The 26,619-nt window shown below is 53.8% G+C and overlaps 3 protein-coding genes across 6 annotated transcripts; 2 read left to right on the top strand and 1 right to left on the bottom strand.

The window, feature by feature from the left end:
* Window positions 1-4,069: 4,069 nt before the first annotated feature.
* GIPR (gastric inhibitory polypeptide receptor) lies at window positions 4,070-15,065 on the top strand. 3 transcript variants are annotated; one of them, XM_042232194.2, is made up of 13 exons: window positions 4,070-5,202; window positions 5,635-5,734; window positions 6,219-6,326; window positions 6,970-7,073; window positions 7,920-8,023; window positions 8,210-8,354; window positions 9,722-9,881; window positions 10,096-10,156; window positions 10,467-10,536; window positions 10,654-10,742; window positions 10,822-10,960; window positions 13,127-13,168; window positions 13,262-15,065. In XM_042232194.2, the coding sequence occupies exons 1-13, from the start codon at window positions 5,131-5,133 to the stop codon at window positions 13,466-13,468; spliced, it is 1,401 nt and encodes a 466-aa protein (XP_042088128.1). In that variant the 5' UTR covers window positions 4,070-5,130; the 3' UTR covers window positions 13,469-15,065. The 3 variants fall into 3 exon arrangements, with proteins under 3 accessions (XP_042088128.1, XP_060254109.1, XP_042088127.1); XM_060398126.1 differs by having other exon boundaries at window positions 10,467-10,742; XM_042232193.2 differs by having other exon boundaries at window positions 13,127-15,065.
* Window positions 15,066-17,306: 2,241 nt separating this feature from the next.
* Window positions 17,307-20,140, bottom strand: SNRPD2 (small nuclear ribonucleoprotein D2 polypeptide). Its single transcript, XM_004015323.4, has 3 exons — window positions 20,077-20,140; window positions 18,544-18,723; window positions 17,307-17,573 (listed from the first exon to the last, which is right to left on the bottom strand). Coding segments are annotated over exons 1-3 (357 nt in total). The 5' UTR covers window positions 20,079-20,140; the 3' UTR covers window positions 17,307-17,398.
* Window positions 20,141-20,226: 86 nt separating this feature from the next.
* Window positions 20,227-26,574, top strand: QPCTL (glutaminyl-peptide cyclotransferase like). Of its 2 annotated transcripts, XM_027978494.3 has the most exons (8): window positions 20,227-20,590; window positions 20,883-21,104; window positions 21,580-21,723; window positions 22,456-22,737; window positions 24,351-24,503; window positions 24,604-24,703; window positions 25,232-25,348; window positions 25,804-26,574. In XM_027978494.3, the coding sequence occupies exons 2-8, from the start codon at window positions 20,895-20,897 to the stop codon at window positions 25,947-25,949; spliced, it is 1,152 nt and encodes a 383-aa protein (XP_027834295.1). In that variant the 5' UTR covers window positions 20,227-20,590; window positions 20,883-20,894; the 3' UTR covers window positions 25,950-26,574. The 2 variants fall into 2 exon arrangements, with proteins under 2 accessions (XP_027834295.1, XP_060254110.1); XM_060398127.1 differs by lacking the exon at window positions 20,227-20,590 and having other exon boundaries at window positions 20,865-21,104.
* The last annotated feature ends 45 nt before the right edge of the window (window positions 26,575-26,619 follow it).

A 26,619-nucleotide genomic window follows, 5' to 3' on the forward strand; every position in this document is an offset into this window, starting at 1 on the left:
TGTCTGTCTCTGGGTCCTCTGTCCACCCTTCTCTCTCCGTGTGCCCCATCTCTGGAGCTCTGTCTCTGGGTCCCTGTCTTTCTCTGGGTCCCTGTCTGTCTCTGGGTCCTCTGCCCACCTTTCTCGCTCCGTGTGCCCCATCTCTGGAGCTCTGTCTCTGGGTCCCTGTCTGTCTCTGGGTCCTCTGCCCACCCTTCTCTCTCCGTGTGCCCCATCTCTGGAGCTCTGTCTCTGGGTCCCTGTCTCTCTGGGTCCTCTGCCCACCCTTCTCTCTCCGTGTGCCCCATCTCTGGAGCTCTGTCTCTGGGTCCCTGTCTGTCTCTGGGTCCTCTGCCCACCCTTCTCTCTCCGTGTGCCCCATCTCTGAAGCTCTGTCTCTGGGTCCCTGTCTGTCTCTGGGTCCTCTGCCCACCCTTCTCTCTCCGTGTACCCCCATCTCTGGAGGTCTGTCTCTGGGTCCCTGTCTTTCTCTGGGTCCCTGTCTTTCTCTGGGTCCTCTGCCCACCCTTCTCTCTCCGTGTGCCCCATCTCTGGAGCTCTGTCTCTGGGTCCCTGTCTTTCTCTGGGTCCCTGTCTGTCTCTGGGTCCTCCGCCCACCTTTCTCTCTCCATGTACCCCCATCTCTGGAGCCCTGTCTCTGGGTCTCTGTCTGTCTCTGGGTCCCTGTCTTTCTCTGGGTCCCTGTCTTTCTCTGGGTCCTCTGTCCACCCTTCTCTCTCCGTGTGCCCCATCTCTGGAGCCCTGTCTCTGGGTCTCTGTCTGTCTCTGGGTCCCTGTCTGTCTCTGGGTCCTCTGCCCACCTTTCTCTCTCCGTGTGCCCCATCTCTGGAGCTCTGTCTCTGGGTCCCTGTCTGTCTCTGGGTCCTGTGCCCACCTTTCTCTCTCCGTGTGCCCCCATCTCTGAAGCCCTGTCTGCTTGTGCCTCACCAGATCCTGTGTCACTCCTAGGTCCCTCTCTGAATCTCTGTCCCTCCTTCTCTCTAAGGATCTCTCTATTTTCAGCTGCGTCTTTCTCAGTCTCAGGCTGTCTCTGACATTCTGCATCTCTTTCTGTTTGTCGTGTGTGTGTGTGTGTGTGTGCATGTGTGTGTCTCTCTCCGAGGCCTTGTCTCTCCGCAGTCCTGAACCTCAGGGGGCCATCTCAGCCTCCCATTTCTGGCCTCAGTCCCTATGGGGCCCCCCTCTCCCCATCTCTCTCTGCCTCATTTCTCCTGCACCATCTGCCGGCACTCCAGGCCCCCGCCTGCTCCCTGCAGGCTCTTCTTAGCTGGGCAGCCCCACGGGGGGAGGCACAGCCCCCTCCCAATTCCTCCCCACCATGGCATCCTGAGGTGTTGGGGGGGGCACACTGCCTGGTGGTCATGGCTAGGGTGGAGGGAACAACAGTCTGGAGACCCGGGACCAGGGGACATGGAGAAAGGGAAACAGACAGACACCCTGAGAGGCGATGGGAAAAGAGGCATGAGAAAGGAGAAAGCTTCAAGACAGGCAAGAAGAAACTGAGCTGGAGGATGGAGTGAGCAAGAGAAATGAGGAGGGGGCAGAAGGAAATCCGGAGGGAAGAGAAGAGAAAAGACAGCCCAGCCCACAAGGGAGGAAGATGGGAAAACTGCACGCAGGCTTGGAGGAAAGGAGAAAGAAGAGATTCTCGGATCATGGAGAGAGAAGAAGGGCAAGGGGAGAGGGCATGGCTGCTTCTCTACCTGCAGCTTCCAAAGCCCTCAGCGTGGAGACTGGAGAGGGCCCGTGTGGCTACCCCTGAGGCCCTGTTGCCTCCTCCCCAGGCCCTGGGAGAATGTAAAAGCCCCCAGGAGGGCTGAGATGAGCAGGGGGCCAGTCGGGGACCCAGACACCCCTCCTCCTGTCCTCCACGCCCACCCCGACCCAGTGTTCTATTCTGCCCAGAGGGACTGAGGAGGGAGGGGCCAGCCCGCTCATCCCCAGGCTCCTGTCCGGGTTGTCTCTCCTCAGGGCCCATCTTTACAAACTGTATCTCTTCTTTCTCTCTCCCTTTCTTGGTCCGTTTTGTCTTCCTTGATTTTTTCTCTCTGTCTCTCTCTTTTTGTATATTTCTCTCTACTTGTCTGTCTCTCTTGATTCTTTCTCTTTCTCCTGGTCTCCCTCATCTCTGCCTCTTCCTGTCTCTGCTCTTTCTTGGTGCTTGTTTTTTTTTCCTGTCTTCCTCACCACCTCAGTTCCTCTCCCCTGCCTCCCCCTCCCACCCCCAGTCTCTCTCCTCCCACTTTCCAGCCTCTCCCCACCTTCCCATCCCCAGCAAGTGACCCCAGACCCTCTTGGGACCAAGGAGAGGCTCCCTCCCAACCCCAGCCTCTTCCCGAGGAGGTGCCCGGCATTCTCAGACTCCTCTCCTCTCCACTCCATGAACCGAGCCTTTCCCAGGACCCAGAGGGCGCCAGGAATGTGAGGCAGAGAGCAGGAGGCCAGCTGGAGGTCAGGAAGCCAGGAGCCCCCATGTCACTCCCCCTCCCCGAGACTGGTTTCCTTCCAGCCATTAGTGCTGGATCTCACGCCACTCCTTACTCTCTGCCCCTCCTGGGGCCTCTGGGCCTCAGTTTCTCCTCTGCAAAATGGGCAGGCTCACCTCTGCCCCATTTATCTTCCAGCTCCCCGGGGACTGTGTGCTCATGAATGCTACTAGTATGATTAATGTGCAGGAATTGGTGGTTTGCATTCAAGGGGGAAGTGAGTGCTGAGAGCCGGGATTCAGTTTCTAAGCCAAATATTTTCCATATTTTAGGGCAAAGGAAGAGACTGGAAGTGGAGACTCTGAGGAGGTGTGTGATTCAGTGGTGACTGTGACCAGGAGACCATGTGAGGCTGTGGGTTCCTGCATGGTGGTAGGAGGATAGTGTGCAATCCTGTGCACAACTGTGTGACTGCGGGTGGCTATATACGACTTGTGAGTGCAAGTGAGGCTGGATGGTTTTATCCGCAGTCAGGAAAGTTTGATAAGGTCGGGTTCCTATCTGTGATTTGAAAACGCTTTGAGCTGGGAGAGTGGGAAGTCCAAGAGTCACTTGAGCTACATGCCCTCCTCTCCAAGGTGGTCACCAGGTTCCCTCGAGTCTCAAAGACAAAGAGGCTGTGATGGACAAACTGAGCCCCATACTGTGATGGACAGTATGTCTTAGCACTGGGTGTGAGTGAGGATGACAGTGTAACATCCAGAGCTCATGGGAGTGTGTGCCTTAGTGACGCTTGGGGAACATGTGTTGTTGGAATGTGACTGAGGACTCTTGGTAATTATGTGAAGTGTGTGACGTTGTGTGAGCACGTTAATGAGTGGAATTGTGTAACATTGTATATATAACTTTCAGACTGTCATTAAAGGATCGTATGACAATCGCCTATAACTGTTGGCCTTTATGTCATCAACAGCCTCTGCTCTAGGCTCCAAATTGTGCTGAGTGACACTGGGGCCCCAGTGGTGACAGATGCCTTCCCTGTTCTCTTGGGGGCACTCAGGCCAGTGGGGGCAGACAGACAGTATCAGTGACATGAGTTAATGATGGCGTGAACGTATGTGTGGTGGACAAGCATCATGGGAACTGTAGCAAGCTGTGATTGTGTTGCTGTGTGAGTGCAGGAGACTATGCCCAGAGTGCGTGGCTGGGTGTCACTGTGGACGACTGTCAACCTGTAGGGGAGAACCTGTGGTTCACTGGGTGTGACGCTGGATTGTGGGACTATGAATGAATATGAAGAACACGTTCGGTGAGGCGCAGTATTTAAGACTCTGTGCCTCTCGGCAGCTCAGTGTATGAGATCGTGTGTGACATGGCCCCACGTGTGGTGGCTGGATGGGACAGGTGGGACAACGTGAGAGGCTATGCGCGCTGGGAGAGGGGGTCCTCGGGATGCTCACTCTGTGACTCTGCTCCCCCACGTGACCCTGAGTGGCTGTGATACTCACAGATGACTGGCCCCCTGCGCCAGGTCTCTGCCCCAGCTCCCCGCTCCTGTTCCTTGGCCCGGCCTGGCCCCGCCCCCTACCCCTGCCCCAGGCTGTCACCTCCTGCGGAGCCCAGGCGAGGCCGGCGGCGTCAGAAGCAAGTGCTTGAGAGGAGAGCTGGGAACAGGTGAGGGCTCCCCTATCTCAGCCATCCCCCTGCCCCTGTCCCCGCACGTCTCCAGATCCCTCTCGCTCTGTGCCTTGGTCTCAGCCTCTCTGTGCGCACGGTCTATGTCCTTCTGTCTATCTCTCAGTAATCTCTGTCTCCACATCGCAAATCCCTGTTTAGCCGCAAGTTCTGTATCTCCGTCTCTTTCCCCCATTCTCTGTGTCTCTCCATGTCTCTACCTCCTCTCTGTCTCCGAGCCCACATTTCTGTCTCTGTCTTCCTCTCCCTTGTGGTCCCTGATCTCTGGCCGTGTCTCCTTCTGTCTGTCTCTGTGTCTCTCCATTTCTATGTTTGTCTCAAGCATTTCTGACTCGTGTGTTTCTGGGGCTCCAACCGACATCCTCCTGTTTCCTCCTTTCCCTGCGTGGGGCCGGCTGTGGGGTGTTGGGGGTAGACTGGTTTCCAAGCATCTGGGCCCCTCATCTTCCTAGTCCCTAAGGAGAGCCATTGTCCCATTAACTCTGGGTTTTACCCACAGCCAGGAAAGTCTGAGAAGGTCGGGTTCCTATCCGTGATTTGAAAACCCTTTGAGCTGGGAGAGTGGGAAGTCCAAGAGTCACTTCGAGCTACATGCCCTCCTCTCCAAGGTGGTCACCAGGTTCCCTCGAGTCTCTAGGTCTAGACTGCGGGTGACCCTGGAGTTTCCCTTCCAGCGCAGCTCTAAGGCAACCGCACCCTCCGCAAACACCCTCCTTCCATCACCGCTGCCCCAGCAACAGCCGGGGGCGGGCCGGGGAATCAGGTGTTGGAGATCGGTCTCCGCCCACTCCTCAAGGCTCACCCCACCCCCCTACCTGGCCCCAGATCATCCCTCGTAGTTGTGGGGGGCGCTGTCTCCGGGGTACGTGATTCCCTGAGAGGAGGGCGCTGGCGCGGGGAGAGGAGGGCGCTGGCGCTGGGAGAGGAGGCAGAGGCTCCTGATTCTTCCTCGGACCCCCAGACCTCGCGTGACCGGACCCTTCGTTCCCCATGCCCTGCTGCCTACACGATGCCCACCTGTCCACCCTGGTGGCTGCTGCTTCTGCTCTCGCTGTGGGAGCCGCTGCTCCGGAGCGCGGAGGTGAGAACCAGAGGAGCCAAGGATCTCAAGGCTTGGAGGGATGTTGGGGCCGGTTTTAAGTCGTATCCCACCGGGAAGATTGTTTCAAGGCTCCCCACCAGCCCAGATTCAAATTTTGATGGTTGTTTCTAGTCCTTCATCTTCCCCCACCCCCCACTCCCCTCAAATCCTCCTGATAATTTCCAGCCACCTCCGTCTCATTTTCCTGAAGGTTTTTAGTTCCCCACAGCAACTCCCCTGGTGGTTTCTAGGCACCCCTCAAGACTTAAAAGAGGTTTCGAAGCCACCCAAGATGCCTGAGCAAAACAGGACAGCCGCTTCAAGTCCCTCCAGGGTGTCTCTGGCCCTCAGGGATCTTGCTGCCTGGGAGCTGGGGTCGGGGCGCGGGCCGAGGTGTGGGGGTGTGTGGTCCTTTCTTCTCTCTTTTTGTAGGCAGGCTCTGAGGGGCAGACAGCGGGAGAGCTATATCAGCGCTGGGAGCGGTACCGCAGGGAGTGCCAGGAGACACTGGAGGCCTCGGAGCCCCCAGCAGGTGTGACAGGGGTGGAGGACTAGGGGCAAGGGAAGGGCTGGGGCTGAGAGGGATGGGCTTGGGACTGACACGCCGCCGAGGCCTGAAAGAGAAGTCTGGGGGTCTGGGGTAAAAGTGGGCCACGTGGGAGAAGCCAGAGATGAAGCTTGAGAGCGGAGGTGTCTTGGGTGGGGCTTACACTCGGTGGGTGGGACCTAAAGTGGACGGTGAAGGGGGCAGGGTTTGGGGTGGAGTCTAGGAAGGGCCTTGCAGACTGGGAAGCATTTGTTTCGGGAACTTGCTTGGTGGGAGGAACCCAGAGCAAGGCTCGAAAGATGGGCGGGGCCTCGGGCCTGGTGGGAGGAGCTCAGAAGGAGCTCCACTCCAGGGACGCGACCACTCCAGGTGGGCGGGGCTTGTGCGGGGCTTGTGTGTGCGGGGCAGAGACTCCTTGGGTCGAGTTATCCCAGGTCTGTCCGAACTCTGGCCCCCACGCCCACCCCAGGCCTCGCCTGTAACGGGTCCTTCGATATGTACGTCTGCTGGGACTACACTGCACCCAACGCCACTGCCCGTGCATCCTGCCCTTGGTATCTGCCCTGGCATGGCCACGGTGAGCTGCCGGGTGGACCCCAGGCCCACCTCTGAAGCAAAGATCTCCCTCCTAACCCTGGTCCCACTCCCCGCAGCTCCCCTGGTCCTCTTGGGCTGGGTGTCTCTCCACATAACGTCCCTTCTCTGTCTCTGTAGCTCTCTGACGGCCACCAGGTTATTTTTTTTTTCCTTTTCATGAGTCTGTCTCTGCACATCTTGGTCTTCCTTGCCTAACTAGCAGTGTGACCTGGGGTTGTTGTTCAGCTGCTCAATTGTGTCCGACTCTTTGTGACCCCATGGGCCGCAGCACGCCAGGCGCACCTATCCTTCACTGTCCCCCAGAGTTTGCTCACACTCATGTCCATTGAGTCAGTGAGGCCATCCAATCATCTCATCCTCTGTCGTCCCCTTCTCCTCCTGCCTTCAATCCTTCCCAGCATCAGAGTCTTTTCCAGTGAAATTTCTTTATGCCTCAACTCCTCATTTGTGAATTGATGTTTATGACAATACCAAGTTCATAGGCTTGTTATGAATATTAAATTATTATATGTAAAATGCTATATTATGGTTTATCATCATCATCACTGGATCTCTCTCTCTGCCTTTGTCTCAGTTTGCCTTTCTGTCTCCATCTCTGTCTGTGTGCCTCTGATTCCCCTCAGTGGCTAAAGGCTTTGTCCTCCGCCAATGTGGCAGTGATGGCCAATGGGGACCTTGGAGAGACCATTCTCAGTGTGAAAACCCAGAGAAAAATGGGGTTTTTCAGGTAAGAAGAGGAGAGATTTAAGGGTATGATTTCCAGGCAGCAGTAGAACAGCTCAGACAGAGCCTGAAACCCCTTGTACCATTCAGGACTCTGGGTTCAAAGTGATAGCAATTTCAACTCCTTTCTTGAAGGAGAAAGAAAAATATATTGGCTTTTGTGATTGAAAATTATAAGGCTACAGCTTCAGGTACAGCTGGATCTAGGTGCTAAAATGATGTAGTTGGGAATCTCTCTCACCATATTGTACTTCTATTTTTCTCTATGATGGTGTCCTCTTTTGTGTGTGTGTGTGTGGGGGGGTGGTGGTGGAAAAGGTGGCCCCCATCAGTACCAGGCTCACAGTCCACCTGCAGGCAATGCTATAGGCAGACTGAGCTTTTTTCTCAATAGCTCCAACTTAATGTCTCAGGACTGACCGTCATCGGCCTGATTTGAGTAGCATACCTGCCCTTGAGTAGTCACTCTGTGTGTGTGTGTGTGTGTGCGCGCGCGTGGTGTTAGATAGCATGCTTTGATTCGTTGGTCACATGCCCAGCCCTGGGGTTGAGGGGTGGAATGCCCCACTCAAAAAAAGGTTGATAGATCCCCCCCAAAATTGGGGTGCAAATATGAACAAAGAGCAGCTCCTTTATGGCCTGAGGGCAGGAGTTGAGCTCTATCTCTTTTTAAAATTTATTCATTAATTTTTGGCTGCACTGGGTCTTCATTGCTTTGTGCAGGCTTTCTCTAGTTGTGGTGAGCGGGGTCTAGTTGCGGCATGCAGGCTTTTCGGTCCGGGCTCAGCCATTGTGGCTTGCGGGAGCTGAGCTCTATTTCTGTATCCTCTTCCCCCACCTCCACCCCCAGGACCAAAGGCTGGCCTTGGAACGGCTGCAGGTTGTGTACACTGTGGGCTACTCCCTGTCTCTTGCCACACTGCTGTTCGCCTTGCTCATCTTGAGTATCTTCAGGTGGGAACCCCCAACCCTGAACAGAAGCAGCAGAGACTGGGCTTCAGTTTTCCCAGAAAGATGGGGTAGTCAGGCTCCACTGGCAACAAGTATCCAATGGTGGTTCTGTGGGGAGGGCTGGGACGTAATTTAAGGGACTCTGTGTGGCCAAGGACAGGCCCCCAGACTGCCTCCCAAATCCCTCAGGCGGCTGCGCTGCACTCGCAACTACATCCACATCAACCTGTTCACGTCTTTCATGCTGCGGGCAGCTGCCATCCTCACCCGAGACCGTCTGCTTCCTCCCCCTGGCCCCTACCCTGGGGATCAGGTCCTTACCCTGTGGAACCAGGTGAGCAACATCCTTCTCTTTCTCAAACTGAGATTCTGCCTCCTCTGGTAGGGCCAGAGGGTTCCCTTGTGGCTCAGAACGTAAAGAATCTGTCTGCGATGCAGGAGACCTAGGTTCGATCCCTGGGTTGGGAAGATCCCCTGGAGAAGGGAAAGGCCACTCACTCCAGTATTCTGGCCTGGAGAATTCCATGGACTGTATAGTCTATGGGGCCATAAAGAGTCAGACATGACTGAACAATTTTCACCCTATCAACCGGGCTTGCCTGGTGGTTCAATGGTGAAGAACCTGTCTACTAATGCAGGAGACATGGGTTCGATCCCTGGGTCGGGAATATCCCCTGGGGAAGGAAATGGCAACCCACTGCACTTCTCTTCCCTGGGAAATCCCATGGACAGACAGAAGGGACTAGTGGGCTACAGTCCACGCACAAGGAAACAACAAAAAGAACAATAATGTTATCCATTGTTCATCTCTCCAGACCCTTCTGACACAACTAGAGAGGGACCCTCCCTACTCAGCCTCCCCCATCATTGAACTCTCTCATCCCGTTATCTCCTCTACTGGAACATTTCCATTCCTTTCTCTCGGTATCTCACCGGTCATTGGAGTTTTGCACCAATAAGAGAGGCCCCTGCTAGAGGCCAGACAGAAGTTGGCAGGATGGGAGAAACTAACCGATGGGGGGATTTGGCAGATACCAATTTGTTCCAGGGAGACAAGGTGGGAGAGACTAGGGGCGGGTGGGGAGAGAACCTGTCGGGCAGCAAGTTGGGCCATACCAATTGTTGAAAGCGAAGCGGGTGGGAGAGTCCATGTGCTGGTGGGTGATGAGAAAAACGTTTTGAAAGGTGTAGTTGAATTCTTAGGAGATGGGGTGGGAGAGTCCATATTCAGGGGAATCTGGGGGGAACTCATGAAATTCTCCAGGCCGGAATACTGGAGTGGGTAACCGATCTCTTCTCCAGCGGATCTTCCCGATCCAGGAATCGAACCAGGGCCTCCTGTATTGCAGGCGGATTCCTTACCAGCTGAGCTTCCAGGGAACATAGATAGATAGTGAAGTCGCTCAGTCGTGTCCGACTCTTTGCGACCCCATGGACAGTAGCCATCCAGACTCCTCCGTCCATGGGATTTTCCAGGCAAGACTACTGGAGTGGGTTGCCATTTCCTTCTCCAGGGAAGATACCAATCGTTAAAGAGGTTAGAGTAGGAGAGTTCATGTAGGGAAAGAGAACAGAGTGAGTGAGGAAAGGATAGCTTTATCATCCTTCGGTGATACAGAATGGGAAGAGAATATTTGATGACAAGAGATGGGCTTGGAGGGGACCCTGATTGCCCCCTCCTCCTGTCTGGTCACCCCCTAGGCCCTAGCTGCCTGTCGCACGGCCCAGATCGTGACCCAGTACTGCGTGGGTGCCAACTACACGTGGCTGCTGGTGGAAGGCATCTACCTGCACAGTCTCCTCGTGCTCGTGGGAGGCTCCGAGGAGGGCCACTTCCGCTGCTACATGCTTCTCGGCTGGGGTGAGCCCCGACTCTGCCCCCTGCCCTGCCCAGCGGCGCGCTTCCCCTCCCGCAAACTACCCAGCTGGTCTGCCTGAGGGGGTCTCCACCCCTCTCTAGGATTCTCTGCCTCCCCTTCCCGGCGGGGGAATTCCGCGGGTCTTGGGCCTGGCAGGGCCCGTGCGCGCTCTGACAGCTGCGGCGGGGTGGGGGGCGGGGGTTGGGGTCTGCACAGGGGCCCCCACGCTTTTCGTCATTCCTTGGGTGATCGTCAGGTACCTGTTCGAGAACACGCAGTGAGTCGCGGGGTCTGGGGTGGGGCGGGTCTGGGGTGGGCGGGGCTTTGAGGGATGTGGGCGGTCCTTGGAGGGACGTGGGCGGGGCGAGACGGAATCGTGGGGAGGTTCTAATTGCTTCTAGGAGCCTGGGAGGGTGTCTAAAGGAACCAGTCGCTTAGGAAGATGGGTTCCAGGACTGCTGCAAGGGGCGGGATGAGGGCTGGGCCTAAATAGTAGCAGTGGGTGTGGCCTTAAAGAAGGTGGGGAAATTAAGTGCTCAATTCTGTGAGTCTAGGGTATTCTAGTCTATCTACGCCCCCTCCTCCAGGTGCTGGGAGCGGAACGATATCAAAGCCATTTGGTGGATCATACGAACCCCTATTCTCCTAACAATCTTGGTACGGCCGGTCCCATCTCCTCCAGGCTGGTCTCAAGAATTTCCCATCCTGGGAAGCCAAGGTGGCGGGGAACTGGCTCAGTCTCTCTCTCTCCTCTACCCCCCTACCCCCCCGCAGATTAATTTTCTCATCTTTGTCCGCATCCTTGGCATCCTCGTGTCAAAGCTGAGGACGCGACAGATGCGCTGCCCGGACTACCGACTGAGGTGGGGACGCAGGGGAGGGTGACTGGAGGCAAGGTGGGGGACTTAGGCCCCTGGCACGACTGCCACCCTCTACCCGCAGGCTGGCTCGCTCCACGCTGACGCTGGTGCCCCTGCTGGGCGTCCACGAGGTGGTGTTTGCTCCCGTGACTGAAGAACAGGCCCGGGGTGCCCTGCGCTTGGCCAAGCTCGGCTTTGAAATCTTCCTCAGTTCTTTCCAGGTGCCTAAGTGAGGTGCAAGAGCTACACCCTTTGAGTTCGGGTCCTCCTACTCAGAGAGGAACGAGGGTTAGAGTCATCCTTTGGTGCAGCTGCAGAATGGGCTGCGAAGATGGGATTTTTTTTTTTTTTTTTTGCATTTCTTTTTTTTTTTTTTTTAGTTTTTTATTTTTTAAATTTTACAATCTTTAATTCTTACATGCATTCCCAAACATGAACCCCCTCCCACCTCCCTCCCCGAAGATGGGATTTTTTTTCATTCATTCTATACTTCCGTCCTGACTGGGGAAGCAGGGAGAAGGCAGCAGACCCGCAGCCGCAGCAGTTACTGCCTCCTGGTTAAGAGCGAGGGCTTTGAGATCAGCCAGGGCTGGGACCAAATCTGGGTCCTCACTTCCCAGGTCTGTGACCTTCCCCTCAGGGCCAGGGAAAAGGCGAAGCATATGAAGTGCCTAACATGCCAAATGGAAGGAGATATCCACTGATATTTAAGGTCAACCCTGCCCATGCTTGTCCTACCCTAGCCTCCATCCTGCTTTACCTTGTTGGGCCTCAGTTTTCTCATCTCTAAAGTGGGGACAATACTAGTTTCACTTTAAAAGGCTGGCTGTTCATTTATCAATTCAGCAAAAATGTATTGAACACTTACTATATACCAAGCACTTTTCCAGGCTTACTATGGGGATATGGCCAACCCAGTGGTCCCTCTCCTTTAGTGGGAGAGACAGATGCTAAAGATGCTATATAAGTAAAAGACACAGAATGTCAGATGGTGAGATGTACCTAAAGGAGGGAGGGATGAGAAGGCAAGAAAATAGAGATGACAAAGAATGGGATAATGGACAGGGGTCAGGGAAGGCCTTGCTGAAAAGACACTAGAGCAGATACCCGAAGATGAGGGAATGTGCCAGGAAGATATTGGGGGAAATGTTCTCGGAAGAGAAATGCCAAGTGCAAGATCCCAGAGGTGGGAGAAAGTACCAATCACGATGGCACTCTCGCGGCCAGCAGGCCTGAAGCAGGGGGTGGGTGGGTAGGACAGAGGCGACATACCTGGGTAGATCCTTGGGCCTAGAGAGGACCTTTTGCTTTTCCTCTGAGTCAGTTGGGAGCCATGGGAACACAGGAACGTGATCAGAGCTGGATTTTACTGGGATTGTGGAAAGTGATAATATGATAAGTGATATCTTACTGCATGCTTAGTCAGTCGTGTCCGATTTTGCCAGGCTCCTCTGTCCTTGAAATTCTCCAGGCAAGAATACTGGAGTGGGTTGCCATTCCCTTCTCCAGGGGATCTTCCCGACCCAGGGATTGAACCTGGGTCTCCTGCATTGCAGGTGGATTCTTTACCATCTGAGCCACTAGGGAAGCCCTTGTCTTGCATTAATGTATCAATTACTTTATTAATTATAAATATATTTTATATGTATCTAAATTTCTAAATTATTATAAATATAAAAATAATTTCAAAATTAATTTTTTGGATGTGCCTATTAAAGTTTATTATTATGTAATTTCTTGGCAGTACAGTGGTGAAGACTCAGCACTTTCACTGTCAAGGGCCCAGGTTCGATCCCTGGTCTGGGAACTAGGATCCTGCAAGCCCCGCAGCACGGCCAAATAAATAAATCCAATATGTCATGTAGTAAGTTATGATAAGATTTAGAAAAAGGTTTAACTATGTCCATGCACTAGAGCTTCTTCTATAGTAATAACACCTTAAATCTCAGCTGCTAAGTCACTTCAGTCGTGTCCGACTCTGTGCGACCCCATAGACGGCAGCCCACCAGGCTCCCCCGTCCCTGGGATTCTCCAGGCAAGAACACTGGAGTGCTGTATTATTGTTCCATTTTCCGGATGAAGAAACTGAGGCACAGAGGGGTTAAGCAGCTTGCCTAAGTGGGGAAGAAAGTGGGAAGCCGTGATCACATCCAAGCAGTCAGCCTCTGGGGTTACATGTTCTTAATCTCCAGTCCTGATGGCTCTGCAAATTGGGGAGGGCAAGGGGAGGGGGAAAGTCAGGAGCCAGGGAAAGGGTGACTGCAATAACCTAGGACCGTTGTGGCGACGGGCGAGGTGGTTTGGGCCTGTAAAGGGTCAGAGCTCATTGAGGGGTGTTTATAACCCTGCCCGTGCTCCCAGTTTAACCCCCACTCCCCCCACCGCAGGGCTTCCTGGTCAGCGTCCTCTACTGCTTCATCAACAAGGAGGTAGGGAGAGCCGCGGCCCGCCGCCCGCGCCCTCTGCCGGCCGCGCAGGGAATGGCGCGCGCGCCGCCGCCTCTGAGCGCCGTCCGGTTTCAGGTGCAGTCGGAGATCCGCCGGGGTTGGCACCGCTGCCGCCTGCGCCACAGCCTCGGCGAGGAGCCGCGCCAGCGCCCCGAGCCTGCCTTCCGGACCCTGCCTTCCGGCTCCGGCTTGGGCCAGGTCGCTGCCGGCAGCGCTCTGTGCTCGAGGACCCTCCCAGGTCCTAGGGGTGAGGCCAACGACGTCTTAGAAAGTTACTGCTAGATAGCGGGATTCTTGGGTCCACGCAGCATGTATTTATTGAGCGCCTGCTGTGTACCAGGCTTGGCTTGGAGAGTGCTGGGCAAATGGCGCGGGTTTAGGGCTGGGGGCGGGAAAGCAAACAGAAAAGCCCGTTCTTCTAGAGATTACAACTGAGTAGGGGAAACAGGAGGTGAGGCCAAACCAAATTAGACTATGTACACTGTGGAATGGCTTAGGAAGAAAGGTTAGAAGGGGACCTAGTGTGGTCCAGGGCTCTCTGATGAAACGACTTTGAAGTCATGCCCAAAAGAGGTGAAGGAGGCAGCTTTACAAAGAATTGGTAGGCGAGGTTTTAAGGCAGAAAGAACACCTGCGAAGGCCCTGGAGCAAGAAGGAGCTTGGCTGTGTCTGGAAAAGAGAGGTGACCTAGGAGGCTGGAGCGGGATAAGTCAGAGCCCACAAATGGGGGGAGAGAACCAGGTGGGGTCAGAAGAGTGGGCATTTTATTCCAAGTTCATGGAAGATTCTTTGGAGTGTCTCCTAGTGGAATGGGCTAAGGTGTTAACAGACCGCTCCGTCTGCCCTGTGGGGTGATGGATTATTAGGGGCTATTGGGGCAGCTGGGAGCCCAGTCAGGAGTCTGATAATGGTGGGACGTGATGTTAGCAGGGCTGGGGTGGCAGCCACATAGGGTGTGAAATGGTTGGATTCTAGAGCTAGTTTAAAGGTAGAACTGAGAGCATTTGCTGAAGGAGAAATTTCAGGGATGACTTCTCAGTTTGGGATGGAGAGAGGAAAGAGAGAGGGAGATGGGGTTTGAGGTGGGGAGTACCAGGAGTGCTGTCTGGACTTGTTAAGCTGGAAATAAGGGTCTGGAACTCACAGGAAAGGTTAGAGATAGAAATGTGAGTGGGCACTGGGGTCCAGAGAGAATTCTGAGTGTGGAAAGAAGCAATTTCATGGCAGGCATCAGAGCTGAAATCTACAATGGGAGGCCAGGCCCATGCCACCTGGAGACATACCCACCCTTTTTGGTGGCCCCTGGGAACTATGAGATTTAGGATGGAAGCCAGCAGCCTCAATGTGGCCGGGCCACATATATATATACACACACACAACTCTCACTCCTAAATCGCTCCCCACCACAGACACACACTTAGATTCAGTTAGCACCTGGGTGTTGTTGATTCGCTTCCTTGGGGTCCCCAGTTCTCTGGACAGATATGGCTCACAGCTGCTGAATTCAATGTGCTTTGAAGCATTCGGCCCTCCTGGGTCCCTTTTGTGGGTTCTGGGAAGGTGAGGGCCTGAGAGCTGTGTCCTTGTAAATAAAGGATGAGAAAACAGTTGTTTTTGGGGTGGGGAAATCTTGGCCAGGCCATAAGAGAAATGACAGTAGGGAGGGCAGGCTGTGTGGCCAGGTGCCACTGGTGGCCTTGTGCCCTCTGGAGAGCAGCGCTGCCTAACTTCCAAGAGATTCAAGAGTCGCAAAGAGATCATGGACACCATGCCGTCACCATTCTCCATGCCTAAGAGAAGCCCCAACTGGGAATGTTCCTGCGATCTCCTGTATTCAAACTATTTGTAGTGTGTACGATTAAAATTGTGCATGTGATGATCATGTTCTTTTTTTAAAAAAATTAGTGACTGTGCTGGGTCTTCGTTGCTGCACGGGGGCTTTCTTTAGTTGCGGCAACTGTGGGCTACTATTTAGTTGCAGTAGTGTGGTGTCCTCACGGCAGTGCTTTCGCTTGCTGTGAAGCTTGGGCTCTAGGCACACAGGCTTCTCAGCAGCGGAGGGCTTCAGTAGTTTCAGAATCTTCCCAGAGCAGGGATCGAACCCATGTTAGATTCGGACACAATGCAAGTGTCCCCTGCATTGGCAGGCAGACTCTTAACCACTGGACCCATCAGGGAAGTCCACAGACCCAACATTTTCTGAAAGCCGCTTCTCTAGGAAGACGGTGGAGGAATACTAATGCTGCAGGAACCAGCCTGGTTCAAATCTTAGATTGGCTACTATTTAGCTGTGTGACTTGAGGAAAATTCCTAACCTCTCTGTGCCTCAGGTTCACTTCAGGAAAACAGAAATGATCACACGGACATCCTAGGATGGCCTGAAGTTCCTAAGAGGATCTCACCAGTGCACAGAACACATTTGGCCGGTTTGCCTACTGCTTTTCCTGCAACCTGTTGCCACTTTCATTCACTTGAACTGGAAGAGGGGATCAGAAACTATTTGGGCAGATGGTTGGATAGCGATGATTGATGACAGGCAGGGTCATCAGCTCTAGCCCTAGGCTAGAATCTTTGCTGTCAGCCTGGCAAAGCAGGGAAAGGACCTGCTACTTCCTGGGGAAGACAGGAGGGATGTGTGACCGGGACTCCAACCCAGGACTGTGACCCCAGGGCTTGTGCTATCCCAGGCTCTGATCAATCACCAAATCCAGGGGGAAGGTTTCTGCAGCAGCACTGTCCCCAACCCCCCCCCCCCACTGCCCCACCCTGGCTTTACAAGTTAGGATATCATGGCTCCATCCTGACCCCCTCCCAGTCACAGGGTCTGGCTCCCTGGGTTTGAATTCGGCTCCATTGTTTCCTGAGTGATCCTGGGCAAGTCGCTTACCCTCTCTGGGCCTCCGCTGTCTCATCGATAAAATGGGATGGCTCTGGTATCTATCCCTCAGATGGGTGTTTCCATTAGACATGGACGTGCACCCTTATAACCTCACAGCCACCGCCCTGCCTGTGTCAGGCCTTCTTCTACTGCAGGGTCCTCAGCTCTGTTGCTGATGGGCTCTTGGGATAACTCAGGCTGTGCCTTCCAGAGCTCAGTGTCAGACATCTCCTTGGATCCTGACCTCATGCCTGGGAACTGCACCAGCCTGGCACTTGGCCCTCTCTGGAGAATACAAAGAGAGATGCAGAGACAGAACTCAGAGAGAGATGCGGGTGGGAGGAGCATAATGGATATGCTTCAGAGAAAGACTAAAGGGATTTCCCTTAATCCACCCACAATAAGCCAGGACCACCTTTCCCACCTCCACCTGTCTACATGTGTCAGAGAATTTCTCTCAGGGCTCATGAAGCTGTGATCTGAGGGCAGCAGAGTTCAGGGGTTAAGCCACTGGCTCAGGAACAACAGGGGTTTGAATCACGGCATCACCACTTTCGGGCTGGATTCCCCTGGGGAGGCACCATCACCACTCTTTGCCTCAGTCCCTGCCCCTGGAATTGGAGGTGATGGATCACAGTGCCTGCTCAGAGGTGTACAGACATAGGAGCAGACAGAGCCTAGGGCCTGGCGCTCGCACAGCTCAGCAGGTGTCAGCGACAAATGCCTTCAGTATTGAGTACTAACTGCTCTAACCTCTGCAACCCACTCCAGTGTTCTTGCCTAGAGAATCCCAGGGACAGGGGAGCCTGGTGGGCTGCCGTCTACGGGGTCGCACAGAGTTGGACACAACTGAAGCGACTTAGCAGCAGTAGCAGCTGCTCAGTGAGGGCAGATTGGGGGCTTTTCTAGGCTCTGCTGTGTCCCCAGCATGGCAACACAGGGCTGGGCACAGACTGTTTGAACAAATGGGAGAAAAAAAAAAGTGAAAAAAATTTTGAGTGAGAGGGACTTACTGAGAGGTGGGGAGGAGGAGGAGAAAGCAATGAGAAAGTAGAAAAAAGTTTAAACACAAAAGACCGCAAGAGCTCTCTCTGCCCAAGATGGGAAAATTAAGGCCTGGAAGGGGCAGAGCCTGGGCCTCTTCACCTGTTCAGAGAGGCCTGAGCCCATGCTTGGCCCCACACCCTGCCACCCCTCTCTGGGGTCTGTTCTGCTCTCTAGGCCCTGGGAACAGGCAGAGGCTGCTAGAAAAAACGCACAGTTTTATTATTTCAAGTACAGAGGGCAGGTCTTCGCAAAACCAGGGGGAAAGTTCTGACAGCAGGGAGGAGGCCCTACTTGCCAGCGATGAGCGGGTTCCTCAGGACCACGATGACAGAGTCCCCGCGCAGGAACATCTTGGAGATGTAGCGGTCCTTGTTGACTGGCTTGGACTTCTTCTTGCCCTTGCCGCTCTTGGGGACCTCCGTCCACATTTCCTTCACATTCTCCAGCACCATGTTGCAGTGCCTGGTGGGGACGGGGAGGCAGCAGGACTGAGTGAGGGGTGTGTCCTGACCCTTCCTCTGGGCGGCACTGCCTCTGGGAAGGGGGAGAGCCAGGGCTCCGAGGCTCGGGCAAAGGACTTCACCTTCTGCGCCTCAGTTTCCTCGTCTCTAAAATGGAGACATTCATGGTGCCTGCCTCCTATGGCTGTTGTGAAAATTAAGTGAATCAACACACTATTTTTCTTATGGGCATGTGTGATGACAGTGTGGAATAGCTCGGTCAACAAACGTTTACAATGATTAGAGCAATGAAAAAAAAACCAGGTAAGAGCCCTGTCTTCATGGGCTCTGCAGGCTAGTGAAGGGAGAACACGAAGCAGGTAAACAAACACACCTGTAATATACTGTCAGGTGGTAGTAAGTGCTATGAAGAAAAACTAACGCAAGGTAAAGGGATGGGGGGCTTCCCAGGTGGCTCTAGCGGTAAAGAACTTGCCTGCTAATGCAGGAGACATAAGAGATGCAAATTCAATCCCTGGGTTGGGAGGATCCCCTGGAGGAGAGCATGGCAACCCATTCCAGTAGTCTTGTCTGGAGAATCCCATAGACAGAGAAGCCTGGTGGGCCACAGTCCATAGGGCTGCACAGATTCAGACACAACCAAAGTGACTTAGCCCTCATGCACACACACAAAGGAATAGGAGGATACAGGGAACTATGACTGAGTGAAAGAAAGAAAAGAAAAAAATTGGGAAAGCTCTGTATCTTGCTATATAGTAATCTACGGTGAGGAAAGCACTTCCCAAATGCTAACTAAAGGCTGCATGTGTTTACTGAGCATTTATCATGTGTTAGGTACTGAGCCAAGTGCTTTTCATACATAGTATTACTGAAGCCTCATTACTGTTCTGAGGGATATTATTATGACGCATATTTCACAGGTAAGGAAACTGAGGCCCGGACAGCATACCTCCCCAGACCCTGGTGCTCACCTGTCGAAGGCCTTCACGCGGCCCAGGAGCTTCTTGTTGTTACGGCAGTTGATGAGCACTTGAGTGTTGTTTTTGACTGACTGCGTGAGCACGGAGAGCGGCCCCGTGTTAAACTCCTCCTCCTCCCGCTTCTGCAGCTCCTCTGGGGTCATCTCACTCTTGGGCTTGTTGAGGAGACTCCTGAAAAGACAAGTATGGAACCCAGAGGTGAGCAGGCCCATAGCCTGGGTGCTCATGGCCTCTCCCTTGGTGTCTCCCCGACACATATCCCTCTCTTCGTACTCAGTCCTCTCTCTTGCTATCACCACTTGGATGCCTAATGGATATTTCCAATCCTCGCATGACCTAGACTGAACTCCAGACCCCCCATAACCCCAACTTAATACTATCCACAGCCTTCCTCATCTCTGTCAGTGGTGACTCCATCCCTCTGGTTCTTTGAGCAACTTGACTCTTTCTTCTCTCACATCCTACATTCAATCTGTCAGCAAATCCTGCCATCTGCCACTAAAACCTATCAGAATCTGAATTTCTTACCTTGGCTTAAACCTCCATCATCTTTCCTAGGTCTCCTTGCCTCCACCCACGCTCCCCAACAGTTCGCCCTCCACAGAGCAGTCTCAAGGGTGGTGTCAAGAATCATCTCACTCTTGAGTACCCTCTCAGTGTAAACAGTAAAGCCCAGCTTTTACCCTCACTCTGTTCCAGGCACAATGGCCTCTTCAGTGGTTCTTGAAGCTATCAGGCAAACCTTCTTGGGCCCCTCTATTCACTTTTCCCTCTGCCTAGGTACGTCCCCAGGTACCTTTGCAGTTTGCTTTCTCACTTTCTTCAGGTTTTTGCTCAAGTGTTGCCTCCTTCATGCGTTCTGTCTCTCACAAGAGACATTCCACGCTGTTTTACCCTGCTCTGTTATTTCTTTATTCAAAACCCTATTCCCTAACACATTCTAGAATTTACGGATTTATTACCAGCACGTTTCCTGCCTGCCTCTTCCCATCCCGTAAGATGTAGAAGAGGATTTTTTTTCCCTTGGGGAGAGTGGAGTAATTCAGTGATATAAGCTATGCGTCTAAAGCAGCCTAATACACAAACAACTCAATAAATAACTGTTGAGTGACTACATAAGTAAAATCATCCCCATAACTCGTTATCCATACCAATGGCGGATGTGATCGAAAAGCCAATTGTCTCCAGCTACGCCTCTTACCTTAAGACCGCTTTTCCTACAAGTCCGTACTCCTCATCTCCCAGGTTTTTAATTCGTAAAAACGCTTCCTCTTAAACTTCACTTCAATAAGATTGCTTATTTGGGAAAGCCCAGCCTGTTATCTGATAAAGCTGTCCCCGCTCCCGAAGTCAGGATCCTTCAAAGGCCCCACGTCCCCTCGCAACTCATCAGTAGAAAGATACGCCACTTTACCCCCAAATGTTTGCTTCCGCGCCCACTTCTGCCTACCCACTTCAACCGGTAAGTGGCCAAACTTACACCCTCAATCCCACTGCCGCCACCCAAACCCAGCCCGGCCTCACATGATGATGATGGTGACCGCGTTTTCAAGCCACTACCGTCTCCTCCGTGGTGTGCCTCCCGAACAGAGAGCCAGAGGCGGGACTTCCTCTTCCTACGGCCCACTTCCGCGCGCGCCTGCGCATACCCAACCAGCGAGTGGGGCGTGGCCCGTTGCTATAGCGATCTCCGCCCTCGGCGGAGGCTGCCGAGTAGAAGCCTTACTTAGTAAGTAGCTCCAGGCCACCATTCAAGACAGTGCTGGGCAGATATTCACGACCATGGAGAGGAAAAGAAGGCGGGACTGATTAAAACCATTTTGTTGCAGAACCGCATAGGTTGAAAGAGGGGAATACTAGCCATTTCCAAATGCCCGCCCGCTCTGCCTTTGGGGGCGCGGCCTTGGCGAAGCCAATCCCCTCCTCGCTTCAGGGATGGGCACCTCCCCTTTCCTTCGGAAACTGTTGATTTACGTGTATATTGGTTTTTCTGGACCGGGGAGAGGGTCCATCCGGGAGCGGCGTGGATTTGCGCCCAGTAAGGCTAGTGTTTTCGGTGATCAAACGCTTCTCATTGGCTTCCCCTCCTGCGCTGAGGCGGCGCCTACTTCTTACGCTCTCCCTTTTGGGTTGTGCAACCCGGGGGAACCAACCCCCAAAGCTCCCTGAAGACAAGGAGCCGCGTCCTCAGGCCGAAAGTCCCATTTGCTTTACTGCTCGTGGGGGGGGCGGATGGTGCAGCCGCTCTTGTTGTTCATTGGTCTGGCTTATTTCATGGGGCGGGACTTGGCTCGGCCTTAACTCTATCCGCCGTCTCCGACCGGTTTCAGGGCCAAGCTGCCATGCGTTCCGGGGGCCGCGGGCGGCCCCGACTCCCGGTCGGGGAACGCAGCCTTTTGGAGCGACCCTCACCGCCCAAGCGGCGCCTGATACCGCGGGCACAGCTGTTGCCCCAGCTGCTGCTGGCTCTGACAGTAGCCTTGGTGTTCTATACCATTTGGAGCAGCTGGCATAGCCAGACTGAAGAGCTGCCGCTGGGCCGGGAACTGCGGGTGAGGACGGGCGGGGACATGGGCACTGCGGAAGCCCTTACTCCTTGCCTCCCCTTCCCCACGGTCTCATGGGGAAGACCCTAGGTTGGGTTAACCTGGCTTTGTCTTTACCTTATGGCCCTAGCTGCAGGTGCCGCCGTCTCCGTTCTTAGAGCGCATACCCCTTTCCAATGCAATGAGGCTTCGGGCTTGTTTTGTAATAGCGGTTACCCCGTAAGAGAGTCTGGAGTAGTAAGACTTGGAGTTCTGGGTTCTAATCCTAAAGGCAGCTATTTGGAAGAGTCCCTTCCTCTCGCTGGGCCTTGATTTCCCTCATCAGGATTGCCGTGGGCTGCGCAGGATGGGTTTGGAGGGACTTCTAGAAACCTCTGATGCTGGAGGCTGCGGCTAGGAAGAGGAGGGCAGCCTCCAGGATATGGTTGGAATGAGGGTCGTTTTCATGCTCTGCTCTTCTCTTCCCTACCTGCTTCCTCAGGGCCCTTTGATCGGAAGCCTCCCCGAAGCTCGGGTGCGGAGGGTAGTGGGGCAACTGGACCCTCACCGTCTCTGGAACACTTTCCTGCGCCCTCTGCTGGTTGTACGGACTCCGGGCAGCCCGGGCAATCTCCAAGTCAGAAAGGTAAAAGGACCCCACCTCTAACCGCTGACCCCACAGCCCATCAGTAAATAGGAAATAGGTATCCTGCCCAAGTGGCAGAGCTGGGGGTCTGCCTGGAGCTAATAGGAGCTCTATTCTGCTAACCACCAGACCACTGCCCTCTATACTGCACACCCCACCCTCAAATCTTATTATATGCATCAGCAACAGCCCTATGAACCTAATGAGGTGGGTACCAATCTGATCTTCATTGTGTAGATGAGGCAACTGACACCCAGAATAGTTAAGCATTTTGCCCAAATCCCACAGCTAATAAATGGTATGCTTTCAACCCAAATGGCTTGGCTCCAGAGCTCTATATTGCTCCCCAGAAGACATTGAAAGTCTTTTGAACACTACCTGACTTCAAATCCACCTCAGCCACTTGGTATGACCTTAAACTAATTTCAGCTTCTCTGTGCCTCAGTTTCTTCATCTGCAAAATGGAACCATTGTCCCCACTCCATAGGGGTTCCTAGAACCAGGACTGGGCACAGAGGGAGTGCTATGGAAGGGTGAGCTGTGCTTCGTTTGGGCTTCAAGAGATGGGGGCACTCCATGCCTGGGACTTAGTAGGTACTCAGAGTGTCTCAAGGGAACGATTCAACCAAAGTGGTATTGGTGGGCCAACCTGACCGCTCAGCATGGTTCACATGGCCCTTCTGACCTTCTCCCCAGTCCCCACACACCCTCCCTCTTTTCTGTTGCCACTAGTTCCTGGAGGCTACACTGCGGACACTTTCAGCAGGCTGGCATATAGAACTCGACTCCTTCACTGCCTCCACACCCCTGGGGCCATTGGACTTCGGCAATGTGGTGGCCACGCTGGACCCTGGGGCTGCCCGCCACCTTACCCTTGCCTGCCATTACGACTCCAAGCTCTTCCCATCTGGTTCAGCCCCCTTTGTGGGGGCCACGGATTCAGCAGTGCCTTGCTCCCTGCTACTGGAGCTGGCCCAAGCCCTTGACCAGGAGCTGGGCAAAGCCAAGGAGAGGGTAAGGAGAGCAGGGGTAGGGTGGGGGTGGGTGAATTAGGGATGTCTCTTCCTTGGTCCATACCGCCACTCTCCCTTGCCTGGTCTTATCTTCCTCCACTCCACACCAGAGTCCAGGGGGTCTTTGCATTTCCTGAATGTCAGATTCTGTCCTTTCTCTACCTAAAACCCTCCCATGGCCCCCACGTCATTCCCTGAGTAAGCCAGAGTCCTTCTCTTAGCCCATGAGGTGTGCCCTCTCATCTCTCTGGTCTCCTCCCACCCCTCATCCCTCACTCCCTCCATGGTAGCCTCCCACCTCCTCTGTGGACCTCACCCTCAACCTCAGGGCATTTGCACTTGCTGTTTGCTCTGCCTACAGTGTGCTTTTCTCAGATACCTTCCTGACTGGCTCCCACCCTTCATTCAGGGGTCCACTCTGATGTCAAAGAGACCTTCCCAGCCACTATAAAATAGCTCCTTGTCACTATCCCATGCCTCATGGGGCTTTAGGTTGATTTGTCTGTCTCCCAAGCTCAAATAAGCTTCAGATAGGTGGGCCCTTGGCTGTGTTTATTTCCTGTTGTATTCCCTGAATACTGCCCAGAGTACTGCCTGGCATAAAGTAGGATGTCAGTAAGAATGTATGGAATGAATGGAGACACCTCATGCCTCTATCCTGCTCAGATCCCTTCCGTGGCTGAAACCCCAGTGCCCTTGTAACAGAGCCCAAGCTCCCTGGCCCTTGCTGGGCCCTACGGCCTCTTCTCAGACCTCTCTGGCCCCTTCTCTGTCCCCAGTCCTGGTCCATGCTGCTGCCTCACCAGGGAACACGCTTCCCTCTGCTCCATTTTGCCAGGCCAGGTCTTCCTCAGTCTCAGTGCAAACATCCCTTCCCAGCAGACCCAACATTTTCCCCAGGCCAGGTCATGCCCCACCCCCTTGGAGGACGTTTCAGGACCCTGTTATTCTTAGAAGCGTTTGCCCAACTTCATTTCATGGTTTGTACAATTATTATTTGTGGGTCTGTCTCTTTTGCCAAATGAACTTAAGGAATGGCTCTTACAATCAGAGCTAATCCTTATTTAGTTACTCTGCATTAGGCACTGTCCTAGGCTGTTTTATTGTTGTTGTTGTTCAGCGGCTACGTCCTGTCCTACTCCTCCCAACCCCATGGACTATAGCCGGCCAGGCTTCCTTGTCCTTGGGGTTTTTCAGGCAAGAATACTGGAATGAGTTGTCATTTCCTTCTCCAGGGGATCTTCCCAGCCCAGGGATTGAACCTGCGTTTCCCACGTCTCCTGCATTAGCAGGTGGATTCTTTAGCACTGAGCCACCAGGGAAACCCATGCTGTCTTAGGACCTGGGTTCAAATCCTACCCTATAAAAAGTGGTATTAACTCTGTTTCTACATAAGGAAGTCGATGCTTTGAGAACTTAGTAACTGACCCACTGCTGCTTGGTTACCGAGCAACCCAGCCAGGATTTAAATACAGGCAGACTGTACTTTTGGCTATCAGGTTCTACAAGTGAGGAGACTGTTTGCCCTAGTCAGCTGTGCAAACAGGCAGGAAATGTGGGTGCATTGAGGTGGCAGGCTGGCACTGAGCTCGCCCTGACCACTGGCCCCCACAGGCAGCCCCAGTGACCTTGCAGCTGCTCTTCCTGGACGGTGAAGAGGCACTGAAGGAGTGGGGACCCAAGGACTCGCTTTATGGCTCCCAGCACCTGGCCCAGCTCATGGAGTCTACACCCCACAGCCTGGGCTCCACCAGGATCCAGGCTATTGTAAGACTAGGGCCCTGCTGGGTGCCGGTGAGGTGGGAGGAGGGAGGCATGAGGTTGGCAGCATCCCGCTGGGCTGTTCAGTCCTGGCTTCTCTCCCTAGGAGCTCTTTATGCTTCTTGATCTCCTGGGAGCCCCCAACCCGACCTTCTACAGTCACTTCCCTCGCACGGCCCGCTGGTTCCATCGGCTCAGGAGCATTGGTAAGGGTGAAGGTATAGGCAGACACCTGCCTGGGATGCTGGAGAGAGGACCAGGCACCTGGCCTCTGAGGGTCCATCCAGCTTTCCCTCTACCTCCCTAGCCTCTCCCTAAAGCACTGGGGCAGAAACACAAAAGATCCCATAGCAGTCAAATGAAGTGATTACAGACAGGGGTTCTAGGGTCAGAGAGCTCTGGGTTCAGATTCTGGCTTTCCTTCTTACCGGCTGTGTGAGCTTGGGCAAGTGGTCTCCTCTCTCTGAGCCTGTTTCCCACCTATAAAATGGGCATGATGCTAATAATGGGAGTGTCTGCCTCCTTAGACTTGAAGGGATTAAATGAGACCAGGAACATAGTCAGCCTGCAGTCTGGGTAACTAACATTATCCCAGAATGATGAACTAAACATTCATCCTTATTGACATAATCAATGCTTTACCCCCAAGGCCTCCCACCCTCCTCTGATCTGTGAGCAGGGGAACCTTTGACCCTTAAGGGGCTGACCTGCTTTCTAATCCCCACCACATCCAGAGAAGCGCCTGCACCGTCTGAACCTACTGCAGTCTCATCCTTGGGAAGTGATGTATTTCCAGACCGGGGAGCCCCCTATCTCTGTGGAAGATGACCACATCCCCTTCCTCCGCCGAGGTACCTGCTATGGGAATTGGGGGGGCAGGGAGGCCACAGGTAGGACCTGGCCCCTTCCTAGATTTGGGGACTAGTGGCAAATTGCTTAACCTCTTTGTGTCTCAATTCCTCATCTGTAAAATGGGGATAATTAACAGCCCCCCATCTCAAGAGCTGCCGAGGGGACTGAATGTAAAGGCCTTTGACCAGTGCCCGGCACTAGGAAGTGTTCAGATCTTCTAGTCTTTTCATAATCCATGAAGTTTTTAGTTTTTTTGATTTGTATTATGAATATATTGGATGTGTTTTTTTTTTAATGAACACTTAGCCTCACACACTTAAAATAATTGTTCAGAGTTCTTCAAGTGGCACAATGTCGGGGGCGGGGGGAGAAGGCAGACTTCCCCAGGCGTGGGCCTGGGCTCCTGGGTCAGCTGGGGCCACACATGGGCCTGTGCCTCCTCTTTGCCCTGCAGGAGTTCCTGTGCTCCACCTCATCTCCACACCCTTCCCCTCTGTCTGGCACACGTCCAACGACTCCGAGGCCAACCTGCACCCACCCACGGTACACAACCTGAGCCGCATCCTGGCCGTGTTCCTGGCTGAATACCTGGGGCTCTAGCCTGCCCAGGGGATGCTCTGAGGGAGAAAGGCCCAGCAGGAGACAGGCCCAGGCCCTCCTGGGCTGTGCTGGCTTGCCCTTTTTAACCCCTTCGGCTCTGTTTGTGCTCTGACCAGAAGATACTCTTTCTCGATCTCAACCTGCCACTCCTCAAAGACCTGGAAGAGAGAGATCACCATGGGGTGAGAGCCAAAGGAATGAGCCCGGCCCCTGCCCTGAGGAAACGCTCGGGTTGCGCAGCTCCAGGGGACCGAGTGCCGTTCGCAGTTTTAATCAGCAGACGGTGGACTGGCATCTGGACCAGCAATACCCTCGACCAAATGAATTCTCTGTGGCTTCTGTTTCCGTGGCAGTTCATTCTCCAGAATGGCAGCCTTGCTACTGCACCAGTCCAGACCTAACTCCCACAGGAATGTGGCATGCGGGGTCCACCGAGGCTCTGCTCGTAAGCAGGGACAGAGGAGGGAGAAGCCATTCCTTGGGAACTCCAGATTCTGCCGCCTCCAATGGGTGATAAACCAGTGTTTCTGCAAAACAAGTTGTGCACCACTAGCATACATAGGTGTTGCATGAAAAAGGGGACCAAAGCAGGGTGAGACAGTATTAAATGAATTTCTTCATTTCATGGTGTGCCATTTTCATCCAGAGTAAGAATGCAATGTTTCCCCCA

Source organism: Ovis aries, chromosome 14 (assembly GCF_016772045.2).
Source record: "Ovis aries strain OAR_USU_Benz2616 breed Rambouillet chromosome 14, ARS-UI_Ramb_v3.0, whole genome shotgun sequence".
Classification (NCBI taxonomy): domain Eukaryota; kingdom Metazoa; phylum Chordata; class Mammalia; order Artiodactyla; family Bovidae; genus Ovis; species Ovis aries.